Consider the following 27,040-nt stretch of genomic DNA (forward strand, 5'->3'; position numbering starts at 1 on the left):
CCCCAACTCCCGGAGCTCCTTAAGGACTGTTTCGGCTCTCTGTGGTGTACGGACACCTGCTGGTATGGCGGTTTCAGGCCACACCTACCTTCCCTGGTTAAGAGGTTTTCCCTACTATGGGGTTGTCCCTGAGACAGAAAGGACAACAAAGATGAGCCTGATCTACCTGTGAGCAGGAGCAGCTACGTCAGAGTGATCCCAGCAGTAATAATGTATGTATTTGTATTACAGTACAAATGTAACATGCAGTAACAGCTGTCCAGACTTACATGCTCCCATACTGCGCTGCGGTGTCACTCCTGATGTTGTGCTGCTGCTGAAGTTCCTCCATGATGTTTCGGAGCTGTTTGAGTGTCTGAAAGGTCTCTTTGGGTTCCTGAATGGTGAACTTGGAATAATCCTCCTGCTCCCGCTGAGGGCCCTGGTACACTGCCATACTGGCACATGCATCTAAAGAGAGGAAACCCATCATTTTTACAGTGCAGCTTAAGGGTGGGGTTCTACTCGAGCAGATGTCCAACCACGTTGGAAATTAAAAGTGTCTCTCCTGGAAGGCATCATAGTGTTGCACTCACTTGTTCATATAAATATAAATATAAAAGCGTGAGAAAGAAGTTCAAACCCTGGCTCCTTTCTCACCTCCACCCAGGCGGCCAATCGCTGTGTGCTGCGAGAATATTCCAGAACTGGGGGACTATGTACAAAAAGGGCTAGTAGTCCTACACTATTTACCCAACATGGATGTATTAAAACTGAAAGTCAGTACTTTTACCTCACTGTCATTGTTTTAATTGCTTATCCAACATGCTGGAGTAGAGCCAAAACAATGAAAAACATATCACGCCACTTCTATTTCTCAAGTTGTGAATATATATATATATATAATTATTACAGGTCATGATCAACAGTGACTGGAATCCACTAGTAGTTTTTGTGACATTTGACGACAAGTGTGATCCTAAAATCCTGCTCGCTCTGTATTTCATGAACAAACACTGACCCTCCATGTTCTGGAGCTTGGTGTCGTTGGAGGAAAGGAGGGAGAAAATTCTCTCGGTTTCCCGGTCACAGTCTATGTCCAGCTGTAGGTTGGCCAGCACGGTGCTGAAACAGGAGAGAACAAAAGTGTAAGGAGATCTGGATGTATTTTCTGTCCTTTAACAGTAGAAATGTGGCGGACGTTTCAATTCAGATTTGGGATTAGTGCTGTGTACAACTAAAATAAATCAGCTTTTTAAAAAGGAGCGACAAGAATTTGTTGACAGCTTTGCCCGAGACATTTTTTTGCACATGAGTTTTTGTAATTTACTGCGGCGAAACTGTGTAATATTTGAAGGGATGTTGGAAAGAAGACATGCAGAGGTGGAAAAGTAAAACCAACAAGAAAGGCCTGCCCCCAAAAGTAATGAAGGTATGCTGAGCATTTTCTGATTATTTGATAAACATTTGAGTGCAGTTATGTACTAAAGCATAAAATAAAGTTTGGTTTAGTCACTACAAAAGGTTCCTAGGGTGGAAAAATGTTTCAAACTTAAAGATAATCTGCTTCAATGCTCTGTTAAGACTCTAAGCTTCCACACATGAAAAACGGATCAGTTTATGGCAAAAGACGGCAAGTGTTTTACAGCTGATGATCCAAATGTGGAAGTTTTGCATTGTGCCATTTTAGAGAGTTTACATCTGTGTGTTCTCAAATCTACTCTTTCTAAACAACATGACTGACAGCTCTGGGCCTTTGAGGAAGCATCTACATGGTTGGTCAAATTTACCACAAGTGGCAGAGTTTCAAAACAGCAGTGAGCAACTTTATTATGTGTTTATTGTGGCAACACATATCCCACAAAACAGCAGCAGTGATATTGAATCCTTTATAGACACCATATTTCTTGCCCTGGTGATGATGTAGGCAAACACTCACGTTGTGCAGGGCTTACAGCCTGCTGCGTTATTACTCTGGCTTTTGCAGCACTGCCAGGCTCCACTGGTGTAATTTGATGGGTGGAAGGTGGCCAGGCGCCCCTCGTTGCAGCGACTAACCTGACCCAGGACCTCCAACCACTCACTGGCCTCTACACAATTTCCTGCTTGCACATACAGAGGCTTCTCAGAGTGGACCACCTGAAACATCTTAGACAAGAGAAACAAAGAAGAGTTTAGGTCACAGCAGTGTTACCACCTACCATTTTCCAGGTCATTTCCAGGACTTTCAACAGACTTTCCCACAGTTTGATGTAAAAGACTATCAAAAATGTCTGTCTTTGCTTACAATGAGAGCTGAGGTTGTTACAGGGGAAATGTTGCAGGCATCACACATCTGATATTAATTTTGTTTCACATTAAAACTTGACAACATTTCCAGGAGATTTTGTTCAAATTGATAATTTTCCATACTTCTATGTCTGAAATGCTTCAAGCTGCAAGTGTTCAAGGTTTTCCAGGTACAGAGGAGAGACAAACAACTTCCAAAATGACATCCAAACCATTTATACTCATTTAGCAGACGTTCAACAAATGCTCAAGAGACTACCAGTTCAACATTTCATCATTTGTTTGTTTCAACTCGGGGAACTGTGATGAAAACTTCAGCCCCAGAGCCAAAGGGGCCAAACTTAAGAAGTGATGATTGGGTGTCTGAGGGGAATGGGCTTACATTTTTGCGGTTAAAGGCACTTTCATCCAGTTTCTCCACCGCCTGGATATTTTTTACATTGATGACGCAGAGGGCCTCTTTCCCTGGAAAGCAGAAGTCATTCTGTCAAATATGTGTCAAGAACAATACACAGTGATAGTCAGAAGTATCAACAACCTATATTTTAGGCTTTAAGAAAAATTTTAAATGGCACTTTAGCAACCCAAAGAAAGCACTGCATTTGGCTTCAATCGCTGTCAAAATATTCACATAGTTATGTTTGCTGCAGGAATGGTGCAGTCATAAAGATTCCTACACATCTGACCTAGTCACTATGATATGCCAGCATGATGTGGCTCCCAACAAAGAGAGAGAATGGATCTTATTCAATACATAATGATCCGTACAATAACTTTAGTGATAGTTGAGGTGTCCCTGAAAAACCTTTAAGAATCATGAAAACAAAACCAAATCCAAAAGATCTGGATGCAATTTAGTTATTAAGTACCACATTTTGCAAAGGCAAGTCAAACGAACCGAAGTCGATATTTGATGGGTCAGACCCTCATGCACCAATCAAATAATAAGAGTTTGAGTTTGTGTGTGTTGTAAGAAGTCAAATAGTAACACAAGTTCAGCCTGATACATCTTGACACCACAAGGGATAAAGACAATTACTTCAATTCATCATCACAGCCTCCTTTTCTAATACATCACGCTACAGCATACCAGCTTTTCCTTAAATCCCCTGAGAAGATGGTATTTACTTACATTTACTAAAAGTCCTTTTTTTAAATTATTTATTTTTTAGATATGCCCACTTTAAATTCACAATCATTTCTGTGGCTCTTAATATTTATGTACAATCTACTACTTGTTGTACTTTGGTGCCATCTGGTGGTAGTATCAAGAATGATACGGTGATAGAAAGCACTGCACGCAGCCGTCTCCTGTTATGCTACAAGTTCTAGATGAAAATACATTTGGTTGAGAGTAGGAGACGATAGAAACTGGTCTCACCTTTGTGTTTGTGGTAGGAGAGCTCCCTGTTGGTCACTCTGAGCCATCGCTTTTTAAAGTTTTTCTTGCCAAGGCGTTTTCTCCCCTGGGTACGTTTCTGTACTTCCCTAAAAAGGACACAGCACAAGATTGAGATTCAAAAACTAAGCCAATAAAAAAAAAGATTAAATTAAATTATTATTATTATTTTCAGTATTCTCTTTTTGTTTTGTTTGAATTAAACAAAAAAAAATGACATGGTTCGGGTCTGAGATAAAAATACTGAAACATGGCTCCAGTTACACTGAAATAAATCTCATCTGAATTTCAAGTTCACCACAATTTCTGATTCTGGCCAGGCTCATGATGAACACTCACCCCTCCTTGAGAACTACTGCGTCCTCCAGCCCACTGGACTCCTTGCTGACATTAGAGGAGATCTCATCTAGAAACTGGAAAGCAGAATTGACGATGATATCAGCGCTAACCATTTGACATGATAAATAAATACATAAACATTCACACTCTATGGGCCTTTGACTATATAAAATAAAATACCTTTTTAACTTTTTCGATGCACTTGTCTTCTTGGAATGATTTGAAGAAGTCATACATGTAGGTTTCTTTGAAACTAGACTATAAAAGGAGAAAAGATTAAGACTTAAATCAACAGGAGACAGATATTAAAATACTGCATTTGATAATGTTTGATGACAGTTATACAATCAAAAACACACATATATACAGAGTAGATTAAACACCAGAAGCTTATTCTTGATTTAGCCCAGACTATGGTTTCATCAGTTTCACAAATGCCTTTATCATGATTCTACTCTTCCTCTCACTTTACTTTAACTGGCTAAACAGAATTTCTCATTCTCTTTACTATGAATCTTACCAGTTTTTTTGACAAACTACCCCAGCTGCCCAGAGTCTGGATCGTTTTTGAGATGAGTGTGAGTGTACGGGAAATCTCAGGATCCTAGAATGAAAGAAAATGCACAATGACAACAAAGCACTGTGTGTAGACCATTTGTGAATTTGCTCTCCGGTATATTTATTAAATGTTTGTGCACTTACGGGATGGTGGGAACGTAGCTGGAAGGAGTGTGGAGAAAGGACAGCAACAGCAAAGAACCGCAGGAACACAAAGCTGCTAACAGCTGAGTATTGAACATGCGGGTCAGCTGTAGAGACAAAGAACATGCTGACAACGGAGTCTGGCTTCCCAAAACAAGCTCATGTCAAGCGATAAGGAAGTCTTGTAAAGCATAGGGAAAAACAACAGTGAATGACATTTAAATTAGCATTTAACTAGGAATGTTTCTAGCATGTTTATACAGGGGTTGGACGGAATATAGCTACTGTAAGATGAAACTCAAATAACATTTTGCTCCACCCTGTGGTAGATATGTATATTAACAATAACACTCTATAGAAGCTCAACTATTTAATCTGTTAAAACTGACATATAAATGAATCATTATGTGAATAAACTGATATAGAAGTCTAGTAAAAGCCCAGTTTTAGATCTGTGTGAATTCCTCTAACCATGATGTCCCTCTGAGCCCATCCTTTAGCTCTTCATGGGGTGCTCCGAAATAAAATAAATACTGCAGCTCACAGTAAACTTAAAACACCAGAAATATACATAGAGAAAAAATGAGAGAGAAAATATGCAAACTTAAATAAATTGTAAAATAATTTGGTCTGGTACTTGGGACCACCAACATATTTAGTGTCTTCGGAACAATAAACTGGCGTTCTACTGAGCGGTTTCACAATTTCAGAGGAAAAGAAGAAATAACACATCTTCTTTCCTAAAGTGATGACAGATTATCACTGATCTTACCATCCTATATGCACATGACATGACATTGACAATTTCTCTGACTAAGTGGCTGCACACAGTAGCCTCTTACAGTATACAGGCTCCAGCATTTACCTGGGAATCGTTTGCAGGCCAAGTGTCTCAGTGACCTGAAGACATCACACATGAGTGGGGGACAGCTGGAACTGGACTGGGTGATGGAGGAAAAGACTTTCTGGACGTAACCCTGAAGGTTCTCCTGCAGAGGTAACAAAAACATTAGTACTACTTCATACACATTTAATAAAGAGAGGAAAGCGAATATGTTGAAGGTGAAGGCCACTGAAATCAGCTGAAATGAAATTTTGTTTTATGACATATTTGTGTATAAATGTACTGCAGCGCTACAGCAGAGAAGTCCTTTTACACTGAGCAAAGCTTAAAATCAGGACTTCAAAAGGAATTTCAGGTTTACAAGAGAGTGCATTTACCTTGTTGACCTCCACGTTGTCACCTTCCTTTAGTTTAACGGGGTCTATCTCACATGTTTTGTTGGATTCACAAATCTATGAAGTTAAAAGAACAAACGATTAGGGTCTAATGTATTCACGAGAAATTAACAAAGATTAAGATTTTGTGTTGTGTGGAATTGCGGATTTATTCCTGTTTTCTTAGAAGGACAACAGGAGATGACGAGTAGGAGTACTGCAGACATTCACAATCTTACACCTGCACATCTGCTTCAATTTTCCACATTGACCTCTGTGACTCATGCCCACTCTGGCATTTATACTGAATGTGTGTGTGTGTGTGTGTGTGTGTGTGTGTGTGTGTGTGTCTCCTTGTTACTCATACCTCATCTATTACAGGCTTCAGGGTAACCGCCAGGTAATTCTTTCCCACAATCTTCATCATGTCATCAATGCAGCGTGTTGCCAGTGAGTTGCCACGGAATATAGTGTTAGCCTCCCTGTAAGGACAAAGACATGTTCCACCAACATTAATGAGACATTACAACCATTTTTAACCACATTTCCTGAAGAAATATCAAATCACAGTTTTGTTTTGTTTTTTTGTAATAGTTTTGGACCAACTGAGATAATCATCATTAATGTATCCTCATTGTGTTTCGGCATGTTAAGGTTTCACAGTCAAAAAATGTTTTTATGACCGAGTTCTTATTTTTGTTATGGTCATCATTCCTTCTTTAATTTCAGCATCTAGGTATGACATTTTCTGAATCATCCTAATTTTGGAATCAGTCTTTTATATTTCAGAGCTGCTTCCTGTTTCAGATTTAACTTTTTGACAAAAACTACAGATATACGAGAGAAGCAACATTTAGCTGTATAGGCTTGTGCCTACGCATCTACATGCCACTGTGTACCTGTGCCGTATGCATGTGTGAGTACTCACTGAGTGTTGTCCAGCTCTAGCGCTGCCACAGCAGAGACAAAAGGCACAAAGCGATTGTGGTGGAGCAGCAGTCGAACCGTGGGCAGAACAGCCTCATATCGCTCTCTGCAGATGTCCCCCAAGATGTGTGCTGCTGACGCCGAGATGGGCTGAAGGAGGCGAAGAGAAAGTTAAAGGAGACCGCACAGACCGACTGATTATATTCAATACATTTTAAGAATCTGATGACTAAGGAGACTGGGCCACACAAAGGAAAGCTACACCATTATGAATGATCTATTAAGAGCATTTGGCTCCTAAATGAGCCCCAGGATGGCATCAGTGTACATTGACCTAGATTCTGTAACTACCTGAAACCAGGTGTGTACATTCTTTTTAAAGGTTTTCCCCCATTTTGGGATTTAGCGTAACTTGAGCTATTGTCTTACCTTCACATCTGGGGATTTGAGCAGCAGGTTGCAGAGTGGTGTGTAACAGGCAGATGGCAGCACCGTGTCTTCTATGTAGGTCAGCTTCAAACGCAAGGATCCCAAATCATCAGACTTTGACTTGCTGCCGTTCCCTTTGGGCTGAAGGAGATACCTGTTGGACCACAGGAAGACAGACACCATATTACTGCGCTGTGATGTGTGGAAAAACAAAATATTTTTCAATGTCATGATGACCCAAATCTCATAAGAAAGGCAGCCAGATATTACAATAAGTCAGCCTCAACTCTTGCAAAACACAACCTTCCTAAAACAACCACATCATTTTAAGTTCCCTGCCGCTTTTATAAAATTGGTGATTGATCCTGCTGACCTAAAACCACCTGCTCAACACAACAGAAACAAACTGTACCAATTATCACAGGCAAAACAAAAAAAACAGCTAAAGGAAAAATCTTAACTTGATTGGACCAAAAAAAAAGTAAATGAAGAGGATTTGTTAAATAAATTGTTTTGTTTATGAGAATATTGCTTTTATTTCTGCTGCATGCACATCTCCCTAAAAGCCAACAGGTGGAGCAAAACACAAAATGATTAAATGCAGAGTTGAACTGCAGTGCTTCAAAAGCTGCAGCTACATACGAAGGGCATAAGCTGCTTGATCTGTAATCATGGTACACAAGCACAGAGATGCTTGTCTGAAGAAGTCAACAGATCACCTGTACTGATTCCATGAAGCTGAACAGTTTTTAATGTGTGCAGCATGGACGATTTCCAGCATAAACATAGGACATGAGGTACTGCCACCATGCAAAAAGCCACCCACGCACTCAACTCACAGCCCTCATGTACAAACAGATTGTTATCTGGCATAATCCCATATCACCTACACTGACGCAAAGCTAGGAAGCACCCACACAATGGAAAAACTGCTGAACCCTGCGAAATCTAGGAAGATTTTTTTTTTTTTTTACATATCACCTTTTAATAGCACACAGTTCAAGGTGTCGTAAAAGGATAAGCATGACTGAGTTCTTAAACAGAAAGACTCCTAGGTGTAAAGAACTAGTTAAGAGGAAGGTGACCGGGCCATGACGTCAGAGTGACAGTGCTTTGTTTTGTTTTGCTTATTGCAAACAACTGAATACATTTATTAAGAAACAAACTTTGTCAGGGATAGAACAAGAAAGTCCTGGAGTTATTTCCATTATTGTCTCTTATGTTTTCACAGTCCAATAAGCAAAGAAACAGGCTATCCCTGTTTCAACTAAAATATATAATTTAAAAAACACAGCTCTCTGTAATATATGTATGCTGCATAGGTATGCTAGTCTTCTAAAATGGGCTTATTCATTTTCAGCCATGGCAGCACACGAAAGCCTTCAGGGCAAAACAACAGGCCTATGTATGTGAAAATATTTGACTGCATTTGAAAAGAGTGGCAGTTTTACAATGGTGCTTGAACTATGACGTGTAGGGAAAAGAAGTATACATAAAACAAACAACAACAAAAAAGTGGTTCTCCTCAATCAATTTTTAAACATCTGTTAGATCGATGGAAAGATGTCAGATAGTAGATAATAGGGGTGTAATCCAATGCTATTATGTGTATGTGTTTATTTCACAAACATTTCTTCATCACTGTATTCATATTTACAGTGGAAGTTAGCACAGTCTACCCCAGAAGCTATTAGAAACGTCCAGACTGCTTCATTTTCTGTGTTAAATTGTTTTCTACAGTCATTTATATTTACATGTATAAGAATAGCCTCTCTCAGAATAACATTATATTTTAACAATGTAAATTAATCAAATAATAAAGCATGATATGTATAAAATATAAAAAATATAAAGTGTAGATTGAGTCAGGTAATGGTCCGGGTGGAAAAGAACAGTGGCAACAGAACTGGAGGTCAGAAGAGCTCATTGAATCTAATGGATATGACCCAAGATCTGGAGTTAAAAGAAATGCCTTTTTTCTATGATTTCTACATGGATTTTTGGATGTTTATCACCACCAACACAGTACAGAGGGAGTTCAACAGATTGTAGCAGTATGTGCATAATGTCCGTGTTTCGACTTGACTGAGTTATGACTCTGAGAAAGAAGTGGTGTGACGTTTGTAGCAAAGTGTGTAAACTGTGTGACAGAAAACCCCCCAAAAATGAATGCAGAAATATGGATTCTGTTTGTGTCTGTTTAGAACATATCATCTGTTCACACCCGAATGATGCATTTGTATTTGTTTACATTCCTGGTGGACAGTAAATGTTAGAAATTAAAAAAGACATTTTCTTTTTACCAGGCTTTGTGGATGTGGTCATTTCGCAGGATCTTGACAGGGACCCGCGTCTCCCCCAGAAACACATCCTGAGCCAGATTCTCATTGTTCCACAAATCAACTCTGCAAAAAAGGTAGAGGAGGATGGGAAGTGAAACAAGTATTTCATCTATGAATATCTGACATTAAACTACAGCAAACATAAAATAAGACACATATCTGTGTTGCTGTGTGTGTTCAGCACAAACACATAACCACACAACTCCAATCTGGCAAAAATGGACAAAATACATTTCACTACTGAGTGGTGCTTACCTGCCTGGTGCATAAAAGCCAATACAATACCCGTGCAATGACACCACCTCAAATCCAAACCTCAAAACCATGCATGAGTGTTTACCTTCGAATCTGTCTAGTCTTACCCAGTGAGCTATGAGTCCACTGTGATGGAAGCCCCACATATCCTTAACCAGAAACCAAGGCTCTCTATCAGTAGTCAGAACACACCAGATCTAAATTCACTTATTTGTCCTCAAGTTGTTAAGAAATCATTTTTCTTCCGTCAAGACTATAGAGGGGAAACGAGAGAGAGAGAGAGAGAGAGAGAGAGAGAGAGAGAGAGAGAGAGAAAAAACAACTTACTTGATCTCAAGTTTTTCAATGTCCTCCTCCTCCACTTGGAAATGAGACTTTTTAGAGTAGCTGCTGGACCGTGTGACCTGAGGACAAAAGATGTCTTGGCTTACTTATACAAATAGTAATCCAAAAGTAATGTAACCAATAGACAAATTCAAACCTATGATGTGGCTAGACAGTAAAATGTGTAGTAGCAGAAGTTACCTCAAAGAAGAAGGTCTCTTCAAAATGAGGGTTGCTGGTTTTCTTCTTTACCTTTGTTTTCTTTTGGTCAGACCTGAGGAGATACATTACCGAAACTCATCAGCAAAAGCTAATTTTCATGATAGTTTGTGGTTACTTACTAATAACTCGCTTTTTAAATTTGGTTTTTATTTTCTTTGCATCAATATTACAGCCATTTTTAAAAATCTGTATTGAGGAACAGCTACAAAATGAGGTCTTCGTTTAATCTAGTGATCTAAACAAAGTTGCTATGGCTTTCAACTGTTTTCTCAAGACTAGATCATTGCAGCTCATTATACTACTGCCTTTGCCTCAGTTGCCTTTAGTAAATACAGGTTGGTACAAAATGGATCAAAGATATCACACTGATATTAGCTGCCCTCCATTGGCTCAGTTTGTTTTAGAAATTATTTTATTTTATTTTATTGTTAAACCTGCAATAAATAATAAGAAAAACTAGATGTGAACACAACACAGAAATAGCATCACTTTTTAAGTTGATATAGCGAACTTATTGCTCATCTACACATCCAACAGTTATGAAGCAACATTTTCATTCATTTGGCTTTTAGTTCTGTTTTTGGTCTCCATCAACTCCTGGAGTGAAAGATCTGGCTCTTAAGCTGCTAAATGCTCCACTATGTTCACCAGCTAGTTGCTAACTGCATCTGCAGTGACGTTATGAGAACGGTGACAGTGAAGCAAAACAGTAAAGTTTTAGCCGGACAGCTAAACAATGAGCTGAGACTTAAGTTCTATAAAGCCAAGGGAAGCTGCAGATGAGCGACCCCTTTCACACTGTCATTTGATACATTATTATTATTAAAATACTGATTATTGATTACTGATTATAGCTGATTTAACATTGAAGGCACTACATGGTCTGGCCCCTGGTTACACTGATGATGTAGTAACAAGGACCAGGTTAGTGGCAAAAGGTGAGCAGGCATTTACAGGCAGAGCCCGGACGCTTTATAATATTCTGACTAAGGAGCTTCGGTCAGTCAGCTCTACAAATTCATTTAAATCTCTTTTAAATACATTCATTTCATTGAATTCCAAACCAGACTGAAACTGAAAATGTTCCTAAAGAGCAGGACACATTCACAGCTGCAGCAGAGCAGCAGACAGCTCATGCAGGAGAACAAGTATTGTGATGTTTACCAACTAAATAATTGATGGGTTTCATTCTCCAGTTTAGTTTTGTTTCTGCACATTTTCTAGCTTTTTGTCGTTTAACTTTTGGTTTGAAAAACAGTACAATGTATATTTAAGGAAATTGGTAGGACTCTCCACTTGTGTAGTATAAAAAATGCAAAAAAAGTTTAAAAGAGCAAACAAGCTGCTTCTATCCTTAAAATATGCAAAGAATATCACCATATGTGTATGATGATCTATGTTTATGTGGCATTCACAAAGTTACCTTGCAGGTCCAACGAGTGACACTGTGGCATACGGGTCGCAGTTCTGCCCACTGATCAAAGGCAGTCCCTGGCACTCTATTATCCTGGAGGAGGTCACAAAGACACAAGTAGGGTAACCACTAATCATCATAATTATTATTATCAGTTGACTTATTTACATAGTTTAGATTAGCAGCAATCCACTATTGAAATAAAAACTTTTCATATTTTAATCAATTATGACTTGACGGACTTTAAAGTGAGCCAGACCTTGGGAGAGGTTAGCTTTCAACACTGTGTCTTGAACGCATAAATGGTAAATATTTCTTGTTGGTTCAACAGATGCCTCAGTGGAAATGCGACTGCTATTAACCCTCAACAGTCTGCATCATCACGGTGGTGAGTAAAAAAAGAGGTTTACTTGAAACAGGACACTTGTTAACAAAAAAAATATTTTTTTTTGGTAATTTTGGAGTTTTGAACAAGGCGCAGCTGTATTACAATGGGAAGAACAATATCCGAAACAATGCATCATATCTCAAAAACAAATTGGTCATGAGGCCTAGAAGCAACATTGGACACAACATATTGCTATGAAGTTGGTCGCTATGCAAAATTGTTTCCTCCATTTAATTTTTGTCCAGTTTATCAAGTCTCAGGCTTGCTAAATCTGGCATCAATCATCAAGATCACTATTTAAAAAGGACATTTCTGCCAAGTCCTCAATTCTTAGACGTGGAGGTGTAAAAGCTATCATCAGACTGTCAACAATATAAAAACAGCAGTACGCATTGATAAACTGGTGCTACAGTGTTCATTTAGAAGTAGTGCTTTGCCCTTATGTTCGGCTTGTGTCACACAGGGACCACTGCTTTTTTCACAGGTGTTTCGGGTGACAACAAACAGACACTGTAGGCACCCTAAACAGGATGTGGCTGCTAAGCAGGAGTCACCGGAGAATAAGAATGAATTCAGCCCATCACTAAGTGAGGCCAGAGGGAGAAGCCAAGCAGAGCGAATGTCAGGATGTTTGTGTATCATCTTTCAGGGTGTCATGACAATAATCCCTATAGTCTCCTTTGCATCTCTCTTTTAACTCAACCCCATCTCGCTCTGCTCTGACCATCTCTGGTGACTAATCACACTGCAACGGGATGACTAGAAGTGTGCAAATGATACACTTGACCTCCTTGATTTTTAACTTTGCTACCTTGTCTGGTCAGGCTGAAAAGAGAATCTGCAGTGTTCATCATCTATTCACATATTGAGAGAGCTGAGGGTGAGCAGATGACAGTTATGAACAAAACAATCTGAGAGACAGTGAATGATGGCAGCAGAAAACCAACGCGGTTGCAGTGTGAGAAGCGCAGGCTTCCTGCTCAGATGCCATCACTTCCTCCTCATTACCCTGCTCTCCAAGTATGAATGGGGGATGCAAAACAACATACGTAAACAGCATGAGGCCTGATATACACACTGATATGCAAATAGGCCTCTTTATCAAGCCCTATAATATATCCAATTTAAAGAGTGTAATGATACGGGTACTGATAATAAACAAACAACATTAAAATAACAAAATACATTTGTAGTAAACGGATAGATTTAGATCTCTTCACATACAGTTGAAAAGACTCTTATTATTCTGAATGTATTGGATCAAGATTCAAGATTCATAAACATCATCGTCTTTAAGCCAAAGGGACGTCTTAGGAGGGGCTGGTAATTTCTAGTTTAATAAAATTCTTCTTCTTGCCAATAATGATGCAAATGCTATAATATTTTTTAATGTTCAGTGGTTGTGGTTGCTTATTGACTCAAAGTCTTATCTAAATGAGGATACATTTGCGAGGGTTTGGCGTTTGAGTAGGGGATACGAAGGAGAACTTTAAATTGAATCAAGCTGAGTTTATGCTTTTCACAGCATCCCAAGTGTCCTCTGGGAAAGGTTCCCCAATTGCAATTGCCCAGCCTACTTTGGTCTTAATCAAGGGAGAATGGTAAAGAAGCAGGATATAAGGCCCCCTTGGGGGCAGGGGGTCCAAAATAGATTTGAGCCCCGACTTTGGAGGAAACTTTGGATTCTGTGACTGAGCAAAGTGACGCACCTGAAAATATCGTAACAGGTTTGAATACAATTTTGCAAATACACCATCAATGTAGTAATTTTGCTCCTGACATCTCTTTCAACACTTAATATGAGAGCATAACTTTATCAGAATGATTTCTAGGACGCCCACTCCCTACATCGCCACACCGGATGTCCTTGCTTATAACAACTTTTCGATGTCAAATGTACAGGTGATAAAGTAATATTGTGACACATAAAACCTAAAACAACCCACTGAGAGCTGAGCGATAAGACCTTATCAATGATGACTCCTTTTTGATAAGAACTTTAACACATTTCTTTCTGGTTTCTTTCTCATACAGCTCTGTCTGAACAATTAAGAAGAGATGTTTCCAATTTGGATACAGAATTAGATATTTTCCTGACTTATTTTTGGACATCAGATGTTGAATAATTGGCTGACTGGCTGTAGTCACTGCAGTTCAGAAGAGAACAGGAAGAGTTATTGTGTTTTGAGTCTGTGAGCTATAGTTGTTGTTACTGCCTGTGAAACAAAGCTATAATACACATTGTTTGTTTTGGGAATATTGTGGACAAAGACTCCCAAAGACTCTGTTGCGTTCCCCATCACACCACACAACTAAAAGAAGAAAAAAAAAGTCTGCGAAACTTAAAAACCTGATTAATAATTGGCAATTTCCTGCATGATTCTGTATTTATTTCTTTGATTCCTGATTGTCCACTGTATTTATCTTTCAAATAGTTGAGGATAAACAAGGGTTCAAACAAGATGTCTACTGTCTCTTTGCTTTCCCCTTTTCATGTTATTGCAGGCTTAGTCTATTTTTGTAGTTGTTTTACACGTGAGTGTAGACATAAAAAAGGTACATGTGAATACATGTATACCCGATCCCCTTATGTTTAACACTTAGGCATAAACTCTATTGTTCTTAAAAGAACTGTATAAATAAACCTCACTTCTTCTAACAGTCAGGATTTGATCTTAGGCCAGCGGAGGTGCTCACTTGGTTTAATTCTCAGCTTTTAAAATTCTACCTTGATTTTAAATTCCCTGCCAACATTCCCAGTTTATAAAGACAACCAGCTGGATTCGACCTCACTTGACTGGCAACAAGGGAATATTGGTACTCACCGGACTACCAAGTGTTGACCTATTGAGCCGTTCTCTGTGATCACTTCATTCAATCGCATCTCCAAGTGAACCTTACCCTGTTGAACATGAGGAGAGGAGAGTGACTGGTGAGAAGTCACAAATGACTCAAGTCATGAGATCTCAGTCTGACACACAAGTAAGAAGTTTCAAAGTCGAATCCCAAGTTGATATGTGGGTTGTAGTATGTGCTTGTGAGAAAATATCCAAAATGCAATTCCTCCAACCCACCTAATCACTAATCCTAATATTCTATTAATTTGGCTACATATGTAAAAATATTTTCATTGCATTTTATTTGAAACAATTTCTCTTGCTGTCTTTTCTTACATTGTGTCTTTTTATTCTCTAGGCCTTCTCCTAAACCTGTGGCCCAGCTCAGCCTCATGTTTCATGTAGGTTTAGGTTAATGGAGGTAACATGTGTGACAAGAGTCACAGCAGCTGTAAATTTTGTCATCACTCAAAGAGATCTTTACGGGGTCGGATGTGGTGAAGGCTGCCGGTCTCGCCTTCGGAAGTGTCAGAGAGAGAGAGGGAGGGAGAGAGAGAGAGAGAGGGAGAGCTAAACAAAACGCCCACACACTTGCACTCGGTCTCTGCAATTCAGCACTTGGCTGAGATGGCAAGTAGTTCTTTTTGGTGCAAGATAGGCCTTTAAAGCAATATAATCCTAACTACTTTGCAAGGAACCAAATGAGCCAATATCACCAGCATTTCAACTACCTATCCTTCCCTTTAGGTAATTAATATGGCCCAAAAAAAAAAGTGTGTGTTGTTTGTTCTACCACTGCACTTTTCTTTACTAGCTGAGCAGGTTCACTGGAATATGAGCTGCTCACAGGGTACAAACACAGCCCCTGTTTGACTACAAACCAAGCCAGAGAGGCAATGCAATAACACCTCCATCACTCACTGATGTAACTTTGCAGTTGAAAGTGTCTACTTGTGAGTGAATCAGTGTAGCAGCACAAACCCAGAATAGTCTGGCGTGGGCTAATGGCAGCTAGAGTCAACACGTTAGCTACAGCAGCACAGAAGTGGTAGTGTGCTGTAGTTTCACCCAACACAAGCAGACCACATAAACTGATCTGATCAAAGAAATGTACAGTTGATATAGAACAACCCACATGCATGCCTTGTATGTGATAGAAACTAAAACTGCACTCCTGAAAATATGATCAATAAAATGCAGTTTCAACACAAAAGGCCCAAAAACACCTCATAAGTCAAGACGATAGCTATAGTATCATAATAATTATTGCCTGCTACGGCAGCAAGCTGACTACAAAAAAAGTCTTTGTCTTCATTTTAACAGCAAATTTGTTGATCAAATGATTCATAGAGAACTTAATGGCATTAGTTGTCAACCTTGCAAACCTTACAGAGTATTGACTTCATTAGAATATTTCCACTCAGGCTTTAGTCCAGTTGACATACTGGTTGTATAAAACAATGACCACCTGTATTTAGGCTGTATGCAAATTCTAAGTGACCATCTTGTATGCAGTCACAACAACGGAGCTGTAAGATTTGCATGATAGAAAAGATGGGACTATGTTAACGACAAATACTTCATGAATTTTATTCAGACTTTTGAAAGACAACGTGCAGAAATCGTAGTCCAGATTTATTGGTTTTGGCTGGTGACTCAAATAATGACGACGCCAAAAAAGTTTAAGTAGTGGCATTTTTCCAACGATGTGGGCTTAAAAGCCACCTATTGTCATAATCTCATTTGCCACCAGTTTGTCAAGCTATTTTCACAACACACACTAAAGTGTTTAGGATGTGCAAATGGTCGCAATGCAATCCTGTTAGGTATAGGATTCTTGTTCAAAAGTAATGAAGTCTCAGAAATACTTAACTTCCTTCATGTCATGACATCAAGACTCTGCCAAAAACATTCCAAACTCAAGTCTTGCATATTGGATTTCATTTTCCTGCAACCAGACTGCTGTGATACTTGCATTCAGTTTTTGAGTGGGGGCTGACAGTAGCAGCCAATCAGTGAACAGAGGTAAGCCTGTCTCATGTTTTCAAACTATAAAAAAACATGACAGCTTGGACAGAGCTTATTAAACCTTACTTTGACATGGAAATGATCTTATCTTTATGCAAATTTTACACTACGTGCAAGTGAATTTCCTGCTTGTTATGTTGGGGTGCTGCAAGTTGTGAAAGCATGCATCACCTGAGCCCAAAGGGAGCAGTGCAGTCTCATTATCAAAAACTTTTAGGGGCAACTTCCAAGCATGAGAAATTCAAAGTCAAACCCAATGTGTTTTACATTAAAATCAGGATGAGATACGCTATAAATCGAGGGCCAAATTTTAAAACACTGAATATTCCTAGAAATTACCTGGACTTCTGAGTTAGGATCTACGGGCTGAAGACTAAACCAGTGCTCCTTCCCACTGTATTTACACAGGTCATCCTTCCGGATTGACACCTTGCCTGTAAAGACACAAACACAAACACACACACACGCACATTAAACTGCAGGTTATCCACTCGCATGAGAAGAGATACTTGTGTAAGTGCCTTACTTAATGCAACTTACCAACAGGTAGGTCCCTTTGGAAAACGCTCTTGGCATAAACGTAGAAGGATAAACACTGAAATGGACGTGGGATCTCAAAGTAGAAGTCCTCTCCATAGAAAGGGCTGTAAATAAAGGTAGAGGTTTAAATTAGTAAAAGGTTGCATCTTTTGTGTGTGTGATAAACTGTGGCCCGATTTGTGGCTATGGCCTGATTACCTTATTTGAGCCATGACACATACAGGTAGGCTTAATTGATGATTTGATAAAGGGTAATTCTAGTATTTTCAACCTGGGCCCTATTTTTTATATTACAAATGTTGGTGTTTTGGAATTGGTCTTGTAGATCGCCTTGGCTGGCAGCTGAGAACAGGCTGCAACATAATCCTTGCGGGCAACTGTGTCTGTGAAAAATACGTCCAATAAAAGTGCTTGTTTGTGCCACTGACAGGCTCAGATTGTTATTCTAAGATCTACAGAAATCGACCTTTCTGTTAAAGTGTAAGATCCTTTTTGTTGAACCAGAAACGGGAGTCTTGCTCACGAAGAAGTCTCACCCTGAAATCTTGCGAGAGGTGTTTCTGGTGGAAGTACTTTTGACGGGCGCAGTTGCCCACAAGGATTACGTTGCAGCCATTGTGGTCCGTTTCGCGGCTGCTGGCTGAGGCAATCTACTGGAGCACTTCCAAAACTTTTGGAAACTATTACTCATTTAGACACCAAAATTCATAAAAAATAGGGCCCAGGTTTAAAAATACTGGAATTTCCCTTTAAGCTTGACACTTGATTCTTGACTCTGTGCAATGTTATCCAATTAAAAAAAGACTAAATTTCGTGTAGTCTACAACTTCTTTTTAAATGTCTCTGTGATAAATGCTATATTGAAAAATGAAAATAAAATCATATTAATTTAGTGTTTTATTGAGTCCAAAAATCGTACTCACTTAAAACAAGGTGGAAAAATTGTCAATGCAATTTATTGAGGACCTCGTTCATCCACATCTATGCCTGCTGCTCTACCATGTCTATAGTATTTGATCTCTGTATCCAGCAGGTGTGCATGTGCACTCTGTTTATGAAAATTGCTGGGACAGACCAAGACAATGACTTACAGTAGCTGCTGATTGAAGCTAATACATGATAAAGTAATCTGGGTGATGCAATCAGTATCAAATAGTTGTATAGTGTTGCATGGTGCAAACGGCTACAGTCATTTTATGTTTTTCCGATTTGCAATATTCTCAACTACATCTTTAATGTCCACCTGGCCTAATGTAATGTACTGCTGTTGGGTTAAAATGATGATGCAATTTCTGTGAAACAAGGTTGTGTTTATTGTCCTAGATTATGTAGGGAAAAAATAGACAATGACTGAATAAACCTGGTGTTGTGCTCCAGTAATTACGTCATAATATTATCCTATTTGAGCAACTATCAGAAACACAGGATTTGTTAATTTACTGGGAAATGAACGTCTGAGCAGAAGGTGGACAACACAGGGTGCCCTTATGACTCATCAGGGTTGTGGGGAATGTTCTTGTTGTTGGTTTAAATCTGTCACTTTTGCCATCCATTCTCTCCAAAACCTTTCTCGTCATTTCCTTAACATGCAGTCTAACAGTGTACAAACCCTTTAATAATCATCTGTGAAGTCTCGTTTGTGTTATATTCCTGTACCCTCACCAAATTAAAATTGGAAAGAGAAATTAAAAAGTTGGTCACCCAAAAAAAAAAATTAACAAAACAGATCTGTGAAGTTGGAGCTGGGACGAGTCTGGAAAGTGACAAAAATACATACAAGAATACAAGAAAAATGAAATAGGGCAGACTTTTTAAAGTGCTTGAAAGGAACAGGCAGATAAAAAACAATCTACTGAGAAACACCTTTATTCCACCCTCAAACAGGCAAGACAGAGGGAAGGAAGGGTCTTTCCACTAGTAATAATAAGCATCCATCCATCCGTTATACCTAATAACAATGTGCAGTGCCATACATGAACTTTCAGTGAATCATTATGTGGTGACATATCATATTGTGGTATAATTTCATAGATGTCTGTAGTTCAAATTAATGATTTGTGTTTGATATAATTGCATTAAACATCAATTTGATTATCTTAGAGGTAATTTTGCATACATTTGCCATGTTGGGATATACATCAATATCAGAAAAATATTGTTATCAATGTGTTCAGCGAGAGGCTGGGTACACCCTGGTCAGGTTGCTAGTCCACTGGAGGGCTAACACTCACAAACAGATACACATTCACACCTATGGGCAAATTTAGTTTCCAGTCCACATAAGCTTCATGTCTTTAAAACTGTGGGGAGGAAACCTAAGCAACCAGAAGAAACCCATGCAGACACAAGGAGAACATGCAAACTCCAATCATTAAACAGCGTGTGCTACAATACTGTATGACCTAGTCTAGCAGCAAAGTGGTTAGATCTCTACCGTTCAGCGCAGGACTGACTGCCCTGTAGGAGCTGGCACAAACACAGAGGGCTCAAGCATCTGTGCCACTCAGTCCTGCCAACATATCTACCTCACGACCAAGAACGCGAGCTAGACAGCTTGATCTGACATAGCCGATTGTAGGTTAAGCACTACCTCAATGTACGTGCTGCCTGCAGCTGGGCCACCTGTCCCAAACAGACTGAACAGTACTTAGACAGTTGTACTGGATTAACCGTTCATATGTTCAAGTAAATCAGCAATCGCTATCTTTCAAATTTTTCTTACAAGTCATCTTAGGCCAGTTAAGTTGACAAAGTTTGGACAAAGTGTTCATTTGGTAGACACTTGCTTGGTGGATACGTAGGCCAGTTTTAAAAAATATATATAAATAACCTAAAGGAGTACCACTCACAGGTGTTTGCCTGTCAAACATTACTGGAGTTTATGGGTCATGTGGCTTAATAAATTATGCTTTACAGTTCCGTTTCCTCTGTTTTTAAAAATTGAACCAGGACCTGGAAATCAGCCTTGAAAATAGGCATAACTGTATTCACTGCTAGTATTGAGGGAACTACTGCTCTTCAATCCCTGCACTGATGTCTTCCACTATAATTCATGCATCTTGGATGGTGAAATATCTTGCCTGACACTTCCGCACAGGGTTTGGCCAACACATCCAGTGTACTCCCACACATCCTCCTCAACACCACATGGATTGATGCACTTATAACCTCCCTATTCTGTACACACTCAAACCCGCTGTACTACCTTCACTTCTGTTGTCCTCATAGCTTCTAAATAACGTGAGAATGCAAGGTAGAGCCACTTGACCACAACTGTTTGAACATGCCTGCTCTATCCAAGGGATTAGCTGCAATTAGAGCTTCCATACGGCCTTTAAACCATTAGAAACAGGAGCCCATACAACAGGCATGAGTCAAGCACCATCAAATAAAAAAAACACAGTGGGCCACATTTGAGTGATTATTAAGATATGCTAAACAGAGGCTAAGGTAGAGTGACACAGAGACAAAGACAGGGGAGAGCGTGGGAGGACACACTTCCTCAGAGACTGTAAAATCCTTTTGAACGGCACCGAAATCAGGAGAGAAAAAAAGAGCTGTTGTGAAATACCTAGAGAAGGCAGGCCCATGTTTACAGTGAGATGTGCAATGATGTAGATAGAAAACCGAAAGGTTTCCTGGTGCCCATCTCCCACACCTTTCTCTGAACCGCTTGTGAACATGTGGCTATTGGTAAAATAGCTAATTTCAGTCTGAATCACTTCATGTTTCCCAGCTAAAATGGTACCCTGCACACATACAGCTCTGAGTCACGTATTGACAGTTTGATCTGAAATTCACTAATTTGATCACATCTTACAGACATTTCTCCCATGATCGGCCTGCAACAAACATGACTCATTGAGAGTTTAGTATGACTGTTTCCACATGAGAGATTTCCTCAACAGGTTATTTTTGATTTTTCTTTAGTTTTGACTTTGATTCTTAAAACAAAGTGTAAATTATATATAACAGCAGCCAACAGTAATGTTCCAAAACGCTCTAGACCATGCCATTCTCTATATTTCATTTGAGTAAGCTGTGTTTTACATCCAGAAGAACAGGTGCCCAGTTCAAATACAAAGCACTCATCAAGCTTTTATCCCAGAAAAGGATGTATATACTGTATACAATGAAACCATTGCATTAGCAGGTTACATTTACAAGGCAAGTGCAGTGGTGTTATCTTGCTCTATGCCAGCCCTCCCCAACTGATTTACGTCATTGTACATTAATATTACTAGACTTAATTATCAATTAATCTATCAATTATTCAGTAAATAAATCAAAGTGTCATAAAATGACAAATGACCCCTTCAGCTCCAACATATGAACAGTCAAACTACAAAGGCATTCATTATATGATATAAAAGATTTAGAGAATGACAGCAAACAGTCACATTTGTAAATCTGTGAAGGTTTGACATTTTTACTTGATGGACCAGATTGTAGGCTACACATCTAATAACTTACAAAAGGTTCACTACTAGTTCAAAAATGTATTCTGAGGAGGAAATGGCACAAATAAAGACACTGAACCCGAAACCTTCGCCTGTGCATAAACAGAGGGATGTTTGGATGTCTTGTATAGCCAACACTACTTGCTACAGATGAGGTGTGCAATGACTAGACATGATAAAACCAAAGACGCTGAAATAACAACTGCAATAATTTCCCCACAGGAATAAGGTTTCTTCTTCTAAGCTGCTTAGTAGTAGTAGTATCACAGATACTACTCCTAATATTCAACTAAAGAAAAAAGTGAAAGTTGACAGTTTACCGTCATACTAACATATTCAACACCAGCTGTAAAACTGCAACCCCAAGAGGAAGTAAGACAATCAGAAGATGGGGTTTGAAAATGTAATCAACATGAAAATGTACTCCACGCATTTAAGAAGTTTCAGGAGTAACCTGCTTACCTGACGCTTTTGTCAAACACCTTGGTGCGGAACACCTCCTCTTGATCCAGACTTATAGTGGAAAAGGTGCAGAGATCCCTTTGTCGATTTGGACCTGAGACTGGACCTAGGTTCTTAGCTTCACCTGTAGCAACAAGAGAAGAACATCGTTACTATCTCGACTGAAAATAACAGCACTTTTTCCCAAGTTAAAAGGAAAATTAAATAATTATCAATTATTTACAAAACACATATGCACATGGTATGCTTGACTGTGAAACGAACTAAATGACATGTCAAGAAATGTGTACCTTAAAGAGGTTCTCTGCTAATTCACTGCAATACACAAGTTGCAGTCCTAGAGTCTGACAACTTTGAAAAGCTACAAAACGTTAACCTACTGGTTATCTTGATCAAAAATGGAAAAGAAATGTCTTCAATAAAAGCGTTATTTTCACTGAAGCTGAGTCAGTACAAGCTAATCTTAATCAATATAAGCACATGTGATAGCAATCATACACGGTACACTTTTAAAATAAGCTTTTCCATTCAGCATCCTCATGTTCATATGGGGACACTGGCTCGTGCCAGTTGTCAGGGCAAGCTGCAGAGCGGATGTAACTGAAGTAGACTTGAGGCTCCTATGTGGTTAAAAACATGAAACACTGACTTCCTCAGCACTGCCAATGGTGACGGTACAGCGCTGATTCACAAATGACAAACACCTTTGTAACACACACTTCCATTACATTGCAGGCAGACCCAGATTACATGCCATGGGGTTTTGTGCAACACTGCGTCGCAAACATAATCAATCATCGAATCAAAGACAGATAAGTTAAACCTGAAACTTCAGAACATCTAAATGGCTGTTACTCAAACACAGCACCATCAATAACTTCACAATGAGTCAGATTTAGACTGGTGGATTATAGGGGCAAAGCCAGGTCCTCTAGCTACCCTAGGCCAAGATGGAGACCTAATTAAGAAAAGCCACAAGTGAGATCAGCTTTTTAACAGGCTATAAATAATGGTGTATGGCTAATCTTAGGAACAGCCACTGAAAAAAGCCAAGTTGTCACTAAGCTTGGACCAGGATGACCTAGTGGGAGTAGAGCACACAAGAACATATGCTCGCAGACACAAACACATACGGTATACTTTGGCTAACCAACCCTACTGCCATCTCTCTTCAAAAACGTTTCCACTAAAAGAGAAGCATGTCACCTTGTGAACACCATGACCTAAAGGTTAGAGAGTGTTCCTAAACAATACCTGTGTTAGCTGAAGACTGCTTTGTCACTTTAACAACTGGGCTCTTCCTTATTTTATTCTGACAGTGAAGCACACAAGGGCATATATCAAAGTACACATCTAAAAACTGCTATAAGAATACATCTTCACAGAACGCCACCTCCATTGATGTAGGCTAAAGGAAAAAGGACAAAGTGTGAACGAGGAAGAATGGAGTTTCGTAAGACTGCAAAGTGAGTTACATGCCATTATAGTTCCTCTATTTTGTTCTGCTTACCGTTTTCTCATTAATTCATAGTAGTGAAACTGTTGTCTTCCTATTGTGTGCCTATGCATACTAGTAGTTACCCTATATTCGCCTTACAGTACATGCATACAGTTAAGCCACATTTATAGCTCATGGCATGGTCTACAACTACTTTAGAAACATAAATGTTAAAAATAATGTTTTGTCAAACATGTAATATACTTAAAATAACAAAAACAATTTTACTTTCCCCTCTGAGATGAAGCAATGCCACTAGGGCAAATTTAATCCAAACCATAATCAATTACCTCAAACACCAACACAGAGAGTATGGTGCAGCAGTGGGTGTAGACTAATGGATGCGTGTTAAAACTGAGAATAATCAAATCTGCTGCAGCATATACCAGATTTGATACACCCTGTTATCTACGAGTAAAAGTGCATAATGGGAACCAGTACAGCTTGTGTACTTTGATTCTCAAGATGTTAGCGATGGCTGAAACTTTTGGAGAGAGCAGCCAAACACTTCTTGAATTTCAGTGAAGTTGGCAAAGACACATTTACACATTCAAACATTCAAAACAGGCGCACAGTAGGCAGGTACTCCACTGGACCAGCCCCACCTGTGAACGAGGATGAGGAAACTGGCTTGTTAGGTATTTGACTTTAGAGCCAATGTTTCCGATATGAAATCTTGTTAGATGCATGACTATTTTAATATTATAAATAACTACACTGGGGCAATTTGCTTGCGAAATAGACTATTTGGTGACGGAGGCATGACAACTTGCCTCACTCTCTTGGATGTTTTAATCATTAACGCAGTGGCAAATGATGAGACATGATAATTGCATTAACATGTTTCTAGATTAATGCCTCCACATGCAGGTCAGAGAGCAAAGACTGAAGATTCAGAGACGAGCTAAAAGAAACTGTGTATTCAGACAGGACTTTAACTCAAGTAGTCAGGTTGGTCACTTCGTCACCCATCAATCAACATACCGCTGTGATACAATGTGCAATGATTGACACTAGTAAGTTACAGAGACATAACGTTACCGGGTTATCGTATATATTTAACGTTAGTGTGTCTGAATGAAAAACTTTAGATGCTAACATTAAACTCTAAATGGTGAGTGACCATTACTTTGCTGCTTGACACGTTATTTGATATACGTTGCGTTTTAAGTTTAAGTTGTCGTTGAAATTGTTATAATGTTATAATAATCTAACAATGGCTAAATTACCTGACTGTCAGATGCCTGCAGTGAGTAACGTTATAACTGAATGGGTTAGTGACGATGGACTGAAGCGGTTAGTAGTGGCTAGCCTACTTTTCCACCAACGTTAACTTAACGTTAGCTTACGGGGCAGCTCAAGTCCACACAAAACGCCCGCATTTTGAAAACATTTCTAATACGCATAAAAAAACCACCCAGTTAGCTGGAACAGCTTAACTGGCGGTCGCGGAGCTCTGCTCGATGAATGAAATCATTCACAACAAGCTAGTAGCAGCTGCTAGCACGCTAGGCTAACTTGACGTTAACCACCAGCCAGCAGACCGACCAGATGAACTGGCTGTCTCTGCCTCCACACTGTCGACTGTTGATAGCACGCCGCGCCCCTCCGGCTTCCCCTCTCGCGCTCGCCTGTTCTACCGACCTCTCTCCCTCTGTGAGAGACGGAAAACATCGGCTCGTCAGACTTACATATTTTACCCCGCAGGCTCTGTAAAATCCGAATCCTCGCGTCGTCCTCTTCCGCCATGGTCAGAGCTGACTGTTGTCGCTGCTCCGGTGTATTCAGCGCTGGTTTATCATATCCGTTTATGAATGCAGGCAGAGTGGAGGAAAGCCAGCCCCACTGCCGCGTCACGTCAGGTCCCGTACACACTGGTGCCTTAAAACGTTTGGAGAAATATCAAGCTTCCTCAAAAGTCGAACTTGCTTTGCCCTTGTCCAGTACTTCAATCTGAAGATGGTAGGAGTTTAAGGAGATTTAAGGTCTCTCTGTAGTGTCGCTGATTATGCAACGATAATGCTCGCGGCGAACTGATACTTTGACTTGTGAAGCTAGCTTAGCTAGCTAATCTTGGACTCCGGTGACATAGGTTAACCCTGTGCGCGTATATGACATGCTTGTATGTAGCAGATGTCTGTCAGCGGGTGTGTGAATAAATTACCGCTGCTCTCAAACAAATATCTGAGCACACACAATTTCAGGACTGGTGAAATTCAATTAAAGAATTGAGTGACAATTTCACTATGGGATGCTTTCACTACTAAATAATTAATTAATCAGAAAAAATGTACACAAATTATATTTAAATGGGGATGACTCTAAAATAGCTAGCTAGTGTATCATTTGTCTAGCTCTCTTGAAAAAAAGTCAGCAGGCTAATGTATAGCCAATTTTGATTTCAACCAAAGGATAAGAAAAGTGCCTCTCAAACTTCTAGTAGCATTACGCTACTAATAAAGGATGTCAGTATCCATTGCAAATACCATTTGAAGCTTATTTGATCGCAGTTTCATACATGTTTGTGTAAATGACATCCTGTAACGCTTTTCTCTGCCATTTTCATTGAACAGGTTGTTATGTATGATTGAGGTTGTGTCTTACCTGTTTCACAGGTTTCTATTAGGATAGTTCATTGGATAGCTAAGGTGATACTCACTATCAGATTTTTCGATCACTGTGTAAACACTGTGCTTATTTCATTGGAATATACTGTACTTTAATATCAGTTAACTTGAGTAAGCAATAAACAATTTTTTACAGTTCTCTCAAATATAATGTTTTTTTATTTATGAAGATAGTTTATTCATCTGTATTCAAATCCCATTACAATATTTCCTTTGAATGAAAACGTGACATCCTGTATTGTTGCCCTCTCTTTCAAGGTGATGTTGCTTTTGGTTGGTGAAAACACAGGTCTGAGCCTCATCGCTGATAGTACCAGGGAGCCTGAAAGGGCAGTCAGGTATGCATTCTAATTTTTATAAC

At 39.4% G+C, this 27,040-nt stretch overlaps 1 protein-coding gene across 1 annotated transcript; it reads right to left on the reverse strand.

Annotated features, from left to right (window-relative positions):
* rasa2 (RAS p21 protein activator 2) lies at positions 1-25,816 on the reverse strand. Its single transcript, XM_070905589.1, has 24 exons — positions 25,744-25,816; positions 22,555-22,678; positions 17,633-17,736; positions 17,432-17,526; positions 15,053-15,129; positions 11,849-11,932; positions 10,405-10,477; positions 10,207-10,283; positions 9,586-9,687; positions 7,283-7,436; positions 6,855-7,003; positions 6,294-6,408; positions 5,930-6,004; positions 5,574-5,697; positions 4,709-4,815; positions 4,527-4,610; positions 4,187-4,264; positions 4,007-4,080; positions 3,650-3,756; positions 2,651-2,733; positions 1,919-2,127; positions 1,001-1,104; positions 270-450; positions 1-128 (listed from the first exon to the last, which is right to left on the reverse strand). Exons 1-24 carry the CDS (start codon positions 25,799-25,801, stop codon positions 98-100), a joined length of 2,469 nt encoding a protein of 822 aa, XP_070761690.1. The 5' UTR covers positions 25,802-25,816; the 3' UTR covers positions 1-97.
* Positions 25,817-27,040: the final 1,224 nt, after the last annotated feature.

The sequence above is a fragment of the Enoplosus armatus genome, chromosome 5 (genome assembly GCF_043641665.1).
Source record: "Enoplosus armatus isolate fEnoArm2 chromosome 5, fEnoArm2.hap1, whole genome shotgun sequence".
Classification (NCBI taxonomy): Eukaryota; Metazoa; Chordata; class Actinopteri; order Centrarchiformes; family Enoplosidae; genus Enoplosus; species Enoplosus armatus.